This window comes from Lontra canadensis, unplaced genomic scaffold (assembly GCF_010015895.1).
Source record: "Lontra canadensis isolate GAN:19392208 unplaced genomic scaffold, GSC_riverotter_1.0 scaffold41, whole genome shotgun sequence".
Lineage (NCBI taxonomy): Eukaryota > Metazoa > Chordata > Mammalia > Carnivora > Mustelidae > Lontra > Lontra canadensis.
In genome coordinates this window covers 5424534-5440034 of record NW_022631035.1, presented here as the reverse complement: position 1 = coordinate 5440034, position 15501 = coordinate 5424534, and the positions used below count along the sequence as shown (strand labels likewise).

At 56.9% G+C, this 15501-nt stretch overlaps 1 protein-coding gene across 3 annotated transcripts in view; it reads left to right on the top strand.

Moving 5' to 3' along the window:
- Positions 1–15125, top strand: part of SAP30BP (SAP30 binding protein) — a 37219-nt gene extending 22094 nt beyond the window's left edge. The window contains exons 4-12 of one of the 3 annotated variants that reach the window (XM_032870609.1): positions 2099–2141; positions 6985–7073; positions 9258–9349; positions 10069–10129; positions 10589–10640; positions 11202–11204; positions 11535–11593; positions 13051–13135; positions 13426–15125. In XM_032870609.1, coding sequence (XP_032726500.1) covers positions 2099–2141; positions 6985–7073; positions 9258–9349; positions 10069–10129; positions 10589–10640; positions 11202–11204; positions 11535–11593; positions 13051–13135; positions 13426–13607 — 666 coding nt within the window. In that variant the 3' untranslated portion in view covers positions 13608–15125. Of the gene's footprint in view, positions 1–2098; positions 2142–6984; positions 7074–9257; positions 9350–10068; positions 10130–10588; positions 10641–11201; positions 11428–11534; positions 11594–13050; positions 13136–13425 lie in introns of those variants that run through there. The other 2 variants (XR_004384170.1, XM_032870610.1) reach the window with 2 other exon arrangements.
- Positions 15126–15501: the final 376 nt, after the last annotated feature.

Here is a 15501-nt window from a genome sequence, read left to right as displayed (position 1 = left end):
TTTGCCCCAGCATTGCCTTTCTCCCTGAGATGTGACTGAACACCCCCGGCTAAGCCAGGCTAGGGCCTTGTGAAGTGCAGGAATCCCCACCCCTCCCCCCCCACCCGTCCTGTCTTGGGGGTGGTGGCCGCACGCAGGCTGCTGGAGGCCCCAGGAACCTACCGCCCAAGGAACCTGCAGCTGAACAAGTATTTTTCCTGTAGAAGAGACACTGTGTTTGGTGACCAACTTCCTGTGCCTCTGGAATAGTGGACCCTGTGGAATTCCCACGTGGCTGCCTTGCGTCCCTCCTCAGGCCAGCTGAGGGGCTGGTACCCTGTGGTGCTTTGGGAAGGTTCCCCAGGCGGCCTTTGAATGGTTAAGGGTCAGTCCTTGGAATACTGGCCGGGGGAGGGGAGGTAGGATGTACCCAACTGATATTTTCCCACAATTAGCACCCAGAAAGCTGTCCCCTAGAGGGAAAATTTAAGGACCTTTTCCAACCCCACGTTTTGTTGCTGCCACGCTATTTAACATTGGTTCCTTGGGAGTCATTGCTACAAAGAGGTTGTTGTGGGGCCCCTGGAGACGGGCGCTCCCCGTAAAGCAGCTGATTGATGACCGGCCTGAATTGGCCATGGCAGTCCTCCAGGCACGCCTCCCAAGCCCTCCGCTCCCTCTCACAGGCCTGCCTCCTCTTTGCCTACCTGATGGGCAGGGGGCGGGTGGCTGGGGGAGACCGGTTGCTAAGCCGCCTGGCCTAGGACGTCACGCCCGTCCAGGTCGAATGAATGGCTGCAGAGTTCAGAAGAGTGAGGGGTTTGGGCCTGTCCCAGAATCAGGAGGGACTTTTTGGGGAAGGACGTTAAGAACGACTACTCTGCTCTTGGCCAGGAGCCATAGCACGGGAGGGCTTTCAATGGCCTCATAGCACCTTCTTTTCTGAAATGTTACTTGGTATAATCATAAGTGCAGCACACAAGAGCTCTGCAGCTGTGGCCGGGTGCCCATTTTCCAGAGTTGTTCCTGTCTTGTCTGCCCCCACCCCTGCCAACCAAAGGGAAAAGAAAGGAGATGACAGCTTCCTGTGAGCCCAGCTTCTGCCACTTTGATCCTTAGCCTGTGGTGGCCCTTGAGAGCCCTGAGCGGGTTGTGTGTGAGGGGCCGGGTTTCCCCCGAGATGGGTGAGACAGGTATGTTGTTGCCAGCGGCCATCTGGGACAGTGGAAGCAAGGGGAGGCCTTCCTCCCTCCCTGTGTCCAGGCTTGCGACGGGGGCTGGGACCATAGCCTTCTCCAGGTGGCTTCGGTTTAGATGAAGCCTGTACTCTGAGCAGGGAAATACAGAGCGAGTCCAGAAGAACGCCTGATAAGAAAGCTTTGCCCAGAAATTTCTGCTCTCGGCCAGCCTGAAGGACGTGCAGAAGTGGTGTTGCGGGGCGGAAATTTGCGTTAAGGATCGGGGAGAGCTTTTTCTTTGGAGCAAGAGAAAGCCAATGTAAAGAGTCGAGAGGTGAGCCCAGGAGAGCCAGGAGAGAAGCCGCCCCTGTGCCAGGACCTTACTGGGGCCCGGGTCAGTCACTTATTTAAAGGCCCAGCACATGCCTGCCCCAGGGTTCCGCGAGCTTCCCCCTGACAATAAAGTCTCCCGTTTCTGCTTAAACTGAAAGCGAGAACAATCTCTTGGCAACAGAGACTTTTGTCTCTTGGAATTCTCATGTTGGGAAGTTGCCTTCTCTTGCTTCCTCGGTGCCAAGTAGGGGTGGCGTGATCAGGGATGGCGGACCAGCCCCCAGGGGAGACGGTGGGCAGGGTCCAGGCGTCCAGGCAATGGAGGCTGGTGTCTGCTCTCCTCGGCATTGGTGGATGTTGGTTCCTGCTGGAGGCCGTGGAGGAGAGACTGAAGCAGGCATCTGAGCGTCCTGGCCGCTCTGATGACGGAGGGGGCTGAGGCGGCTCCGGGGTCCCAGAAGGCCCCCAAAGCACCAGCTCGCTCTTAGGTTCCTTGTGTCGCTTGCACCTTTTCTCCTCCCTTAAAATCCTGCGTGGTTTCAGTGGAGAGAGGAGCTATGGGTCAGGAGTCCCGGACTTACCTCCTTGTATTTGTTTCTCTTTTGCAGGATAACCCAGAAGTAGAAAAGCGAGATCCTCAGGAATTAGTTGGTGAGTACCCCGGGGGGTCTCGGGGGCACATGTCTGAGCCTTGCCCGGAGTGACCTGGCTTCCCGCCATGCCCGGGCCTGCCCCTGCGTGGGGCTTCTCTCTGCTTCAGCCAAGGCCGCCATTCTGCTGACAGCTTTCTCTTCATGTGCGCTCTCGGGGCCTTTGACATTTGCTAAGATGTCTGAGTAGGACACCCAGGGAACAATTCTTCTTTGAAAATCATATTCATGGTGCGTTTCATTGGGCTTCGGTCAGTTGCCAGTGTTGTCAGGATGGATTTGGGGCCTCCTTCAGCTCGGAGCTCATTCCCCTTGTGCCCTAGGCCTGTCCTCTGTCCTTGAACGCCTCTGTCCCACTTTGCTGGCATACTCGTGTAGTCAAGGAGCAAATGTGGCCTCTGCTGGCACTTTGTTCTGTCCCCAGGAGGTAACATGCCTCACAGCCCCAGAGTCTAGGATACTTTGTGACTTAGGAGGGCGGGGCAGTTATGTTTCTGAAAAATGGCACACCTGTCATCCCAGTCCTGTGCTATCCCCAGCCTCCTGATCCTTTTTTAGAAAGTCCCTCAACTCTGACAGTTTGGTCGTGGGCTTTGTAAACAGCTCTTCCAAAGCCTGTCCCAACCTCATGGAAAGGGTGACCCTCCCTCTCTGTGGTGACTGTGACCATCTTTCCCTGCCTGCTGTGTTAACCTTCACAAAGAGGAGGTCCTGCTGCCTCGGGGCTGCCGCGGCTGCGGCCTGCAAAATCCACTCCCACTCTTCCAGATGGAGGCTTTGTGGCTTGCAGCCCCTTGGACCTGTCCCGTTTTTGGACGGGATCCTCTAAAGGGTTACAGGATGTGGGGACCCATTCTGGTTTTCCTAACTAAAAGAACTGAAAGTTATTCCATTACTTTTGTTTGCTGAGGAAGGCTTGGGTAGGAATGTACCACGATGACTAGCCCAGGCCCTCAGCAGGATTCTGCCTTTATCCCTGAGTGAGTCTTTAAAATCCTATAAAAACCAGAATTTTTCTAGACCTTAGTCTTCACTCCTTAGAAAATGGCACTCAGGGGATGTGCCCCTTGGCTTTGCAGACAGAGGAAGCAGAGTGTGGCTTCCTTCGAGTGGGTAATCCACAGGGGTAGGTATGGACCAGAGCCTCGGTCTCCCGTTCCCTCCCCGCCTCACCAGGCCCTGTGTGTACTCCCAAGAAACTAGGGGTGGGGGTGGTTGTCGGTCTGCAAACAGCCTGCCCTGGAGCCCGCTGCTGTGCTCAAGGCCGCGGTGTCTGGCAGGCTGTGGGATGGGGGCACATCAGCCATCTCCACCACGACTTCTTCTTCCCCAGCTTCCATCTGCTCTCTCCTTGCCACTTTGTACCATTAGATGAGCTTTGCCACATCCATATAGTCCTGGTGACCCCTGTCACAGTCACAGTGTAAGACACGTCTGTCACTCTGGGGGCGCCGGCTGGCTCAGTTGGTGGAGAATGTGACTGTTGATCTCGGCATCACGAGTTTAAGCCCCACATTAGGCCTAGAGCTAACTTAAAGAGAAATAAATGTTTAAAAAAAAATTTTTTTTTTCCCATCACTCCAGAATGTTCCCCATACCCCTCTCCTTGTAGACCGTTTCCTCCCTTGGCCTCAGGCAAGCAGTGATCTATTTTTCTCACTACAGTTTTGCCTTTTTTTAGAATTTCGTAAAGAGCAGGATTTCTCAGCCTTGGCACTCTTGAGATTTTGGGCTAGAGCATTCCTTGTCTTGGGGGCCTGGCGTGTGTTTGACACCGTGTTTTAGCATATCCTCAGTCTTCAGGATGCCCCTAGTGCTCCCTTCCCCCTGCCAGATGTGACAGGGAAAAGTGTTTCTAGACATTACCCAGATGTCCCCTTGAGGGCTGGGGGAACGTAATTGCCCCCCACCCCAGTTGAGAACCACAGATAGAAATGAAATGACCATCTTGTTCTTTGTCTGGCTTCTTTCACTTACCATGTGTTTGAGATCCTTCCGTGTTACTGGGCATATCCGTAGTTCCATTTTACTTCTAAGTACGTTCTTTCACAGTAGGGTTACCCCCGTAGTTTTTTCTGTGTTCACCCCAGTAGGTCTTGAAGCCTCATTGTCCTGATTCCTCCTACCGATCTTCAGTGATGAGGTGATAGTTGAGCTCAGTCTGCACTCAGCTCCTTCGTTAATACCTCCGGAGATGGGACTCTCAGGTTGCTCTCCCGGTATGGGAAGGATTTTCATATGTGTAGACATATGTGTAGCCCCAGGTTTAATGGAGCAAATGAAAGCAGAGGAGCTGACTCACAGGTCTCTCCAGCACCGTGGCCACTTTGCAGAGCCGAGCACATATGCCCTCCAGGTGCCCCACTGGCACCCCGTGCTCATGCCTGGAACAATGGCCTGGGCTGGTAATCGGTTGGGTTCTCCGTGTCCCTAGTGAAGTAGAGAGCACTGCACTGCTTCCTGCTCCCAGCCCCACAGTACCCCCCCGGCACTCCTTGCTCCCCACCATTACATAAGCTCGACCAACGAGCCGCTCCTGCTCAGATTCCCACCGGGGAGCTGTGGGTCCCAGGGCTGTTTCCTGGCTTGGCTGTGCACAGCAGTGAATCACCAAGGTAGGCTTCTGAGTACAGCCGCCCTTCTAGAACGCTCCAGCGCACCCAAGAGCAGCCATGGTTCCTGGAGCTGCCCTAAGGGCCTGGACACATTTCTCAACGGATTTCCTGGGAAAATGGTTTGAGGCTTTGTGGCTGCTCAAATGACCATATATGCAGGTTTGAGGTCCTTCGACGTGAGGTCGTGCTGGGACTTAGGATAGAGAATCACTGAATGATTGTTCCTGGAAGCTGTGCAGAATTTTTTACCTAATTTTCTAAACTGTCCCTTCACTTGCCAGTTACTTCATAGGAATGCTTTTGTTCCTAATCCGGGAGCTCAGGAGGGGCTCCCCCCCACCCCCAGTCATACTGTATACCACTTGAGCCCTAGTGTGGTTGGGTTGCTGTGGCAACGGTGTCACACCCTGTTTTTCCAAAAGGCTTTCCTGGCAGATGCCAAAGGGCATTCTTTGTCCGTGCTGCACACACACATACACACACACACTCTCTCTCTCTCCCTCCCTCTCCCACCCCCGCACCCCCAGGGAAGAGCTTCACCCTTCTCATTTGTGCCCAAAGCATGCCAGGGCCCTCCTTGTTTTTGCCCTCTAGAAATACCGAGGACAGCTCACCCCGGCCAATTCTGCCCTCAGCTGGCCTCTGCAGCCTGCTTGAGCCTCTGGCTGAGAACCCCAGCCCCTCCCAGAGCTGAAAAGAAGGGGGAAGTTGGGAGGAGACTTGAACTCCAGCCAGATCTGGGTACTGCCATTGCTTCAGGACTCAGGAGGCAGAAGGGAAAGGCCGGGCAAAGAGGAGCACGTAGTCCCTTGGTGGAAACTGCTCCTGGGCTGCCCTGATGTCCCAGGTCCACAGCAGGGTAGGTCACCCCATCCCGGTCTTGCCCTCACCCAAAACGGCCGGCCTAGCGCTCTGTTGTCAGGGCGCATCCAGTGAGAGCCCCGCTGCCGACCAGAGGCGTTGGCACGTGTAGCTTGTTGAGACTCTGCCCCAGCCTCGGGCTTAGCGGTGTGTGCAGGCCTGTTCTGCAGCAGCTGAGACTGGCAAAGCCCACAGAGCCATGCCCTCAGCCCTGCTCAGCACTGAGCTACTTATACCAATAGTGACGCTCTGAGCGGAGATCGAAGTACCTTATCTGCTAAGAAAAATATTAACCCGGCACTGGGAGAGAAGAAGGCAAAGGCTATGCTAGCTAGGCCCTCACCAGCCGGTCCGGACAGCCACTCGGGGCTAAGAGGTAGCCTGGCCAGGGTCTGGCACACAGTGGGTACCCAGCAACTGCTTGCTGGCTGTTACTGGTGCTGGTTTGTTCGTTCTTTCCCTTCATCCTGCCCCAGCCCACTCCGCCTGCCGTTTGCTCATTGTGTGGCCCTTCTCATGAGAGAACGTTTTAAAGAGCACGGACAAATGGTGCATTGTCCGATCCCGAGCACATTCTGCAGGCCCAGGGTGGCCGGAGGCTACGGGGAAGGGACAGAGCGGGCAACTTGGGTGGGCAGTGGCAGATCTCCGAGGGAATTATCCCTTGGGAGTTGTGGTTCTTCACGTCAGAATCAGGCCTTTTGTTCCCAAGAATGAGGTGGGCCAACGGAGGGTTGATTGGTTTATTTTCAAAAGACTAAACTAATAACAGGTAATTTCTTGTAAAACATCATTTAGGCGCCAGGCAGTTTTGAATGTTTTGAGTCCTAGAGGAACTCTGAACTTCTCCTCTATCTTGGGCAAGAGCTTCCAGAATCCTGGGAGGTGTTAAAGGAACATAGCCAGTGGGGGGCTGGAGCTGGCTCACACTGTGAACCGGTGGTGCTCCCCTCTTCCTGGGCCTGGGTCCAGCAGCAAGAGCATCAGTAACCCAGAAACCGGCAGGTGCTGAAGCTCAAAGCTCCCTCCCCTTCCCCCAGCGAGTTGTTAGACGTTCACCAGCAAACCCTGGACGGACCTTTTCCTGAAAAGTTCACTTCTAGGACGTGGTTTTATGCATTCTTGACGCCTGTCCCCTCTCCCCGAACTTCTCTTCCCCCGTGTTGGCACACGCTGGCTCCTGGTCATTCGATCTCAGCTCAGATGACAGAGAGGCCACTCTGAACACCACTGTACTGTTTCGTAGCCTTTCTCTCTCCCCGAAAAGGTCGTATGTTCCTTTTCTTTCCTAACCATGTTTAGCCCCCATCCTGCACCGCCCCCCCCCCCCACATACATCCACAGAGAATTCTTTCTGTTCTCTCACAGCCTCCTTTTCTGAAAGAGTCCGGAACATGTCACCCGATGAAATCAAGATCCCGCCCGAGCCCCCTGGCAGGTGTTCGAACCACTTGCAAGTAAGTGCGGGGCTCAGCTGCCACAGCCCTTGTCGGGGGGAGGAGGGCTGCTCGGGTGTCCGGTTTGGTCTGACTTAAAGAGCCTTCCGTAGAAGAAACAGCCAGGTCAGCAGGGGCCCGCACATCCTGGTCACCTCTCCTCGCCTGCGACAGGAGTTTGCTCTGCGCCCACCGCCAGCGCCCCCCTCATCACCTGGCGCTGTTCGAGCGGGGACCCCCTAGCTCACCCTCCATGGGGTCCTAAGCCTGGACAGAGAAAATACCGTGACTTTCTGTGTGGCCCAGCTGAGCCAGGGGGCACTTGACTGAGAAATGGAGGAACCACGAGAATGGAAGACAGTTTGTAGAAATGCAAAAACACAGGCATTGATGTGCCTAAGGTTCTTGTCCTCCTCTCCTCACAGAGTCACAAACAGCCCCGGCCTGGGGTTTTGAAACCAGGAGGAACTGGGGCAGTTGGTGCAGTCACTCCCTTGGGAGCAGGGCCTGGGGGCAGCTGGGCCTTGTACCTCCTTTTCAGCACCTGCAGTTGTTTCTCCTTGGCCCTCGGCGGGTTCCCGTGTGTGTGGAACCTCTTGATGGACACAAGAGCAGACACCCGGGGCTGCCCAATATGGGCACCCGGTCCCCCTGCTCTACCTTTGATCCCGTAGGTTCCGCTGGTCCCTCTGGCCACAGCACAGGCCCAGGGTGCCATCCTAACGGATGCATGACTAAGGGGCGCAGGAGCTGCGGAATGCAGCTGGCTGGGCAGGGCCCTCGTTGGGGCTGGGGGCACGGCGCAGATCCTCTTCCTTTCCCAGAAGTCTCCTCCCTTGGCTGAGTTGTCCATGAGCACAGCACCCCGTCTCCCCGCCAGGCAACAAGCCACAGCCTGTAAGGATAGTCCGGCAGTCTCTGCCAGACAGACAGCCAGCTGGCTCAGCCCTCAAGTTCAGCGCATTTCTCATTTTTAGATCCTTCTAGTGGTAGAAACCATGACCTTCAGTGAACACTTTAGTTGACCCGAAATGGGAGAACCCATCGGATGGCCCAGGAAACCCAGGAGAGTAATCTGTAAGATACAGGTTGGCCTCAGTGGGCCAAGCCTTCCGTGTGAGGCCTCCCTGGTTTGCCCTTGAAGAGAGAACGGGGAGGTGTGTCATTCTTGATGGTCTCTGCCCTAGCAAATGCATTACAGACCTCTCTCTGCACTTCAGTGCTTCCTCTGGCCAGTCTCGGCAGAAGGAGTCAGCCTTCTGACACAGGGAGTGGGTCACCTCTCCTGATGTTCCCCAAGGGCGTCACACGGGACCTCCTGCCGGTGAAGAGTGCCCCACATGTTTTCCTTCTGCAGAGTCTGTGCATTTAGCCGCCACTAGTGGGGGAGGCTGCAGAGAGACCTTGCCCTGGGCCAGCACCAGCCTTGCTGGGTAAGACTGCTCCTCCTCGGAGGGGACTCTGCCCTGAGACCCGGGTTTCTGGGGCCTCTTCCCACGCTGGGTGATGTGGCTGCCATCTGCTACCGGCCTCATCTCTCTGGGCCTTGAGACACCTGTGGGACTGGCCTGGCTCCCTGCCAGCTGGTTCTCCTGTTGCCCACTGAAAGCCAGAGGACGGGTCTGGGGGGGGTGGGTAACTTTAATGAGACCGGCTCTTGACCCCTGACAGTGCCTCTTAATAACGTCGTGGGGACTGGCCATCTGTGAGCCTGCCTACAAAGGATGCTGTAGGAAGTTTGTGGGCCCAAATCCAAAAAACACTACTCCTTTCTTCCTCTGAAAGGATGTAGCCTTCCCAGGTCTCCCACTGAGGACTGAAGCCTATGTTAAAATTGAAAACCAGCACTGAGCCCCCCTGCCCATCTTCTCGGGGTGATTCAGGAGCTGACTGACTGACTGAGGTGGAGGAGTCCTCCATTGTCTTCTCCATGGTTTCTCCGCCTTGACCTTTTACTGCTCCCTCTGCCAGCCATCCAGAGGGAGTGAGGAGAAAGCAAATCGAAAACAGATTGGTCTCGGTTTCTCTTACTTGTGCTCAGCGCTGGTCACAGGCTGGGTGGAGAAAGACAATGTGACTGGAGTAGGTCTTCGCATGGCTCTGTGGGTCTCTGTGGCCCAAGTGTCCACCCAGCACATATGACCACAGGCTGGGATTGCCATGGGTAGGTGGTGTCAGAAGTACCCTTCTGTTTCTCTTCTGTAGGACAAGATCCAGAAGCTTTATGAGCGGAAGATAAAAGAAGGAATGGATATGAACTACATTATCCAAAGGAAAAAAGAATTTCGGAACCCCAGGTGAGTTTTCCATGGGCCTGTAGGATCAGGTGAGTCACTGATGTCGGCCTGGGAACTGGAATGCCCCTGTGGAAGTGGCAGGGAGAGGCCTAGCTGAGATCGCACCTGTGCCCACAGCGGCCACCACCCAGGCTGCAGTAACACAGAAACCAGGATGAAGAGTGGAAGCCAAGAGGCCTGAGCTGGGTTCTCCTCCTCACTCTGCTCCTAAGGCATCCAGCCTCTCGAGGCCTCAGTCTCCTCATCTCTGCAGTGGGGGAATTGGACTAGATAGTCCGTGTGGGTTCCTCTTCCCTTCCAAACTGTCACTGGTGCTGCACGCAGGTGACAGGATTTAGGTACAGAGATTTGTCCAGGTCTTACTCCATCCAGGGCCCCAAGCACATGGCACACATGGGAGTCTGATATAGTGACATCAGGGACCTGCCCCGCCCTGCCCCACAAACTAGATCAGATGTCCGGATAAGACCGAACACCTGGACACCGTACCTGTCCTGGCCCCTGGCTAATGAGCCATCTGTCTGGGCGCAGGGAGGACTAGGAATGACTTCCTGCCAGGCCAGGGGACATTTCCCCTTCTGTCACGAAGCTTGCTCGGAACAGTTCAGCTGGGTTTAAAGGGTTCGTTTGAGCCCAAGAACCAGACGGTTCTGATGTCTCAGAATCTGCCGCGCCCGGCGTGGGACCGGGGCTTGCTCAGCCTTCTGCTGTTCTTTCAGCATCTACGAGAAGCTGATCCAGTTCTGTGCAATTGACGAGCTGGGCACCAACTACCCAAAGGTATGCCCTGTGCGCAGAGGCGGCGGGTTGAGGGGGGCTGCCCAGGGCGCCGCGCTCGCTCTGCTGGATTTGGCCTGGAGCCACTACGCAGGCCCGCGCAGCAGCAGTGCTGGCTGACGAGCGCCGGCCCCAGCTCCCTCGCGTGAGCCCCCCTGGCTCTGAAAGAGTCCAGGAAAGAGATCACAGCGACAGACCTGGCCCTGGGCCCTGACTGCTTAGGGCCCGAGCGTGCACTCGCTGTGCTCCTGTGGCAGAGTCCACAGACGAAGGCCTCACTGCCTCATACTCCCAGGAGGAAATCGGTTACCCCATGGCTGGACCAGGGATAACAGCTGAGCCCCTGTGCCCTGACAGCAGGGGCCTCCAGACCAGGAAAACTCCATGGAGGGACTTGGGTTTTTAAGCCATTTGTCCTCCAGCAACCCTTGCTGGCTACAGTGTTAGCTCTTTATTTTGCAGGATATGTTCGACCCCCACGGCTGGTCTGAGGACTCCTACTATGAGGCGTTAGGTAGGTGGCCGTCCGTCCATCTGTCCTTCCGTCTGTTCGGTTAGCCTGCCAGCATGTATTTCAGGGTCTCCCCTGTGTCAGGCCACGTCCGGGGCAGTGGGTATACAGCCTTGAATGGTACAGACCTGCTGGGACTTAGGAGGCTTACGACCTGGCACAGAAGGCAAAGAAGGAGCAGTCCCAGCCGTGACGGGTGTGGTGGGGGTGCAGGTAGGGCGCCCTAACCAGCTGGAGGGGGCCAGGGCGGAGGGGGTGGGATCGGCCTTGCCGAGGAAGTCCTATTCGAGCTGAGGTTGGAAGGTGCAGAGAGAGTGTCGCAGGCAGGGGGACAGCGTGTCCTGAGGCCAGTGGGAAAGCATTTTCTCAAGGGTCCCCACAGGGAGAACAGAGAGGAATTTCAGAGTCCGAGCCCTCTGCTGACAGGTCTTAACCCAGCAGCCCCTTGCCCAGATCTGGCCTGTAGGTGTGTTTGGTTTGGCCCATACAAGCTTTGTCCTGCTTTAATTTGAATGAGTTGCCAACATTGTACCTCAAGTTTGTAACCCGGCTTTTCTGGGTCAGCGGGTAGGTTGCCCACACGGGGCCTGCATCCCCACATGGCGACGACAGTCTGCTGGCGCTTAGGAGCAGCCGGCCCCTCCACACGAGGGTGCACAGCCCCAGCCCCTGAGCCTGCTGGTGTGAGGCCTCTGCTTGGTGCCAGCCGAGGACCGGCCCTTCCATTTGTCCATCGCAACAGGACAGTGAGCCCCGTGGCCTGGAGGCTGGGTGTGCGCACTGAGCAAGAGTATGGGGCGTGGCAAGTGCGGGTGTAGGGGCCCTCAGCCTAAAGTGGCCCCTCACGCGGGAGCTGTTCCAGGGCTGCTTTTCTTAGATCTTCTCTTGTCTTTGTAGCTAAAGCCCAGAAGATTGAAATGGACAAATTGGAAAAGGCCAAAAAGGAACGAACCAAAGTAAGTGATGGATGAATGTCCTGGTTGTGGGAGGGCAGGTGTGTGGACTGTCATTTCGCAGCCCCCACCGTCAGCTTGAAGGTGCCTCTCAGTTGCTTCCATTTGGTTTCTTGGGGTCTGTGGTCTGCCGCGCTGCACCCTCCCTCTGTTCCCCTCACCACTGTGGCGCTCTGCTGGCTCTCGCTGCTGTCCCATGTCCTCCCCGGCCTGAGTAGAGTGACAGGTCTTCCTTCCGAGAGCAATTTCTCGGCCTCCAGGTCTGATCTCCACAGTCTGCCTCAGTGCCTCCTTGCAGGTCCTGCTCCTGGTGGCCGGAGGACCCCTTATTTTAGGCCTCTGACCACCACTTTTTCCCAAGCAGCACGGTCTGGATCCTTTGGGGAACAAATTTGGCTCTGAGACTAAATGTGCTCGGGCCACTAGCTCTGCCTGCCTTTGCTCTGCTCTGACCTTCCAGCGGCAGCGGGGCCTCCAGGATGCGGCCCGACCCCACCCCCAACAAACCCCTAGCAGGGGCTGCATCTCAGGTGTGCCTGCGGCCCTCCAAGCAGCTGCTGGGCGATCAGGTTTTCTCATTCTTAGTGCTGGTTGGAACGGTCCCTCTTTTTCCCTTCCCTGTTCCAAACCCCAGGCTTAGCGTGGGCCATGTCTGCAGCACATGGGGACCAAAGCTGTGCTGCTCCTGGGGCCGGGGGGCTGGGGGGGGGCACCTCCATCTGGAATGTGAGGCGGGGCAGCCAGTTGATGTGTCCCGCATGTACAGAATCCCAGTGATGCCCAGAGCGTTCCAGTGTCTGTCTGGAAGGCTCTCCTTGGGGCACCTGGGGGGCTCAGTCGGTGAAGCAGGTCGTAATCCTACAGTCCTGGAATCAAGCCCCGTGTCGGGCTCCCGGCTCAGCGGGGAGCCTGCTTCTCCCTCTCTAGCTCCCCCTCCTTACGTGCACACGTGCGGGCACGCGCCCACGCTCTCTCGCTCTCTCAGATAAATAAATACTAAAAAAAAAAAAAGACTCTCTTTTTACTACTTCTCTTGAAGTAGTAAAAGTAAATCCTTTTTCTTCCTCTTTTTCTGCCCCTCCCCACTCCTAAAAAATAATAAAAATAAAAGGGGCGCTTGGGTGGCTCAGTCAGTTAAGCATCCAACTCTTGGTTTGGGATCAGGTCCTGATCTCAGGGTCGTGAGATCGAGCCCCAAGTCAACTCCATGCTGGGTGTGGCACCTGCTTGAGACTCTCTCTTCCCCCCCTCTCCCCCACCCCAGCTTAAAAAAGAAAGGTAGTAAAAGTCTCCTCTGGGCACCTCTCCGACACCCGTCCCTCCCTTAGACGGTGCGACAGGACTGCTGCTCAGGGCCTCCTTTGTACGGTACCCATCTGTGCCCTGGGCACAACTGCTGGCAGAAGGGTGTGGATGAACAGTTGGCTGCCACCCTAACCTCTTTTCCGCTCTCCCTCCAGATCGAGTTTGTGACAGGCACCAAGAAAGGTACCACGACCAACGCCACGGCCACCACCACCACCACGGCCAGCACAGCGGTGGCAGGTAGAAGGGGGCTTGTCCGCTTCCAGCCACACCACGAATGGAGCGAGGGTCTCCCTGCCTTGTCTGGGGGAGGAGAGGCTGTGGGGATCTTGGGCCTAGGCTCCCACTTGCTGTGCTTTTTTCTGACCCCAGAGTTTGTTAAGGCCTGTTGGGAGCCTGGGGTGGGGTCCCCAGTCCACTGGCTGCTCTGGCATTTCTGTGGCAGGGGCCGCTCAACTCTGATCTGCTAGAAAAGGGAGTGTTGCTTTTCGGTTCGTCTGGGTCCTGACGCCTCCCTCGCCTTATTGCAGATGCCCAGAAGAGGAAAAGCAAGTGGGACTCGGCCATTCCAGTGACGACGATAGCCCAGCCCACCATCCTCACCACCACGGCGACCCTGCCCGCCGTCGTCACGGTGACCACCAGCGCCAGCGGCTCCAAGACCACTGTGATCTCTGCAGTGGGCACCATTGTGAAAAAGGCCAAGCAGTGACCTGAGGGACCAGCTTGGAGTGGCTCGGACATTCTTCTTCCCGTCGATGGGAGGAGCCGCTCCGGGGCCTAAGGAGACTGTGTAGCACAGCGACCCACGTTAGCGCGGAGGAGCCGCTCTGTTTATTTCAGGACTGAGATCTGCTCCCAGATGCCACCCCAAGAGGAGCCTCTGTGTGGCTTTCCAGCCAGGGAAAGGACATTGCCACAGAGGAGTCGGGTGCTATGGACTGTGTGGACACCCCACTTGGGGCCCGGGGCCCTATTAAAAGTGCCGTGTTCTCCCAGCTCCGGCCTCTTGGCTGCACTGGCCTCTACTGTGGTCTGTTTTCAGGCAGAAGTGGGAGTTCCAAGTGCTCCCTCTATCTCTTGTCAGGGTCACTACTTCAGGGTTGGTAGTGGAGCGGCCGAAGCCTGTGGCCCTAGTCCATGGGGGTGGCCTGGGAAGTTGGCGTGGTCACTCCCAGCGTACGCCTCTTGGCGCAGGCAGATGGGAGCCCTGAGGGTAGGAGAGCCCCCCTGGTCCCGTTGTCCACTGCCCTGATCCTGAAACCCAGCCAGTTCTCAGACAAGAGCCGAGGCCTCTCTTCCCTTGGGGGTGACTGAGCCCTCCCCCGACCAGTTTTTAGACACACCCAGGCTTTTGAACTCAAGCCAGTTGCCAGAAGGCCTGGGTTTGATCCCCAACCCACACACACAGCCAGAGAGGCCTCAGCACCCAGCCACGGCGGCCCCGGTCCCTCAGTACCCGGCGAGCACGGCCAGCAGGCCCCGCACGGTGTGGGACATGAATCACCTCCTGCCCCGGCCGGCGGCAGCTCGTTGTTTACGTGAAAGCCAGGCTCCTGGGAGGATCCTGCCACCCCACCTTTCCTGTGCCTGTTATCTCTGCCCCACAGCAGCGTCTGGGCAGCGCCAGCAGCCGCTGGGCTCCCCTTGAGGCCAAAACCGATTTCCCAGCCGCCGCCGGCTCCGGAGTCCAGAGGGAATTTGCTGCCTTTCTTGCTCCCTGGCAGCTCTCCAGGCCAGCAGAAGAGCTCCGTGTCGGAGGGGGAAGCCGGGCCGTGAAGAGCCGTGTAGCTTCTGGGGCACGGAGGGCTGGGAAGGCAGGCCCGAGAGCGTCCCGGTGCCTGCATCACCAGCCGAGGGTGCCGGTCCCACCCCACCGTCTCCGCAATTGGACTGGACCCGAGTGGGTCCCTGCTCCCGTGCCCCGCTCCACACACTCGGGCGCTGAGAGCGGTCAGTCCCCCTCCCCTCCTTTGATGGGACCTCGCAACCCTGGCGAGGACCTGCTGCCCCCTTAGCCCCAAGGCGGTCTGTGAAGGCCTCCTGCCCTGCAGCCTCCACCGGAGGCCCCTCCGTAGCTCCGTGTGGCGCCGTGGGAGTGGTGGGAGACCGAGACTCCGCACTTCTGCTCTGGAGCCTGGTTTAAACAAGTCGTGTTTTAGTCATGTGTCTCGGGCCCTTGTCTCTGTGAGTCTTCTCTGTCAGATCCCCGTAATAAAGCTTCCTAAGGTAGTTGTGAGGAATCTGTGGAATGATTTGTGCAAGAGCTGTGTAGACAATAAAGTACGACTTTGTTGCTGGCCCGTCAGGTTCCTTCTTCATTTAGACCAAGGAGAGAAGCAGACTCCACAGCTAAGACCAGCCATGGTCAGGGCCCTTGGCTGTCCTCTGCACAGCCCCTGCCCTGCCACTGAACAGTAAAGGCCACTAGCTCAATGAGTTGGGCAGCCCCACGTGGCCATGCTGTTCCCCTCAGATGGCCATGCTGTTCCCCTCAGAAGCCTTGAGTTGGGTCAAGCCCTCTAATCCCTCTGAACTTGATTTTACTCTTCTGTAAGACAGGATTAGTGCCTGCCCACCTTAGTGCCACTGAGGGTGGCGTGGGG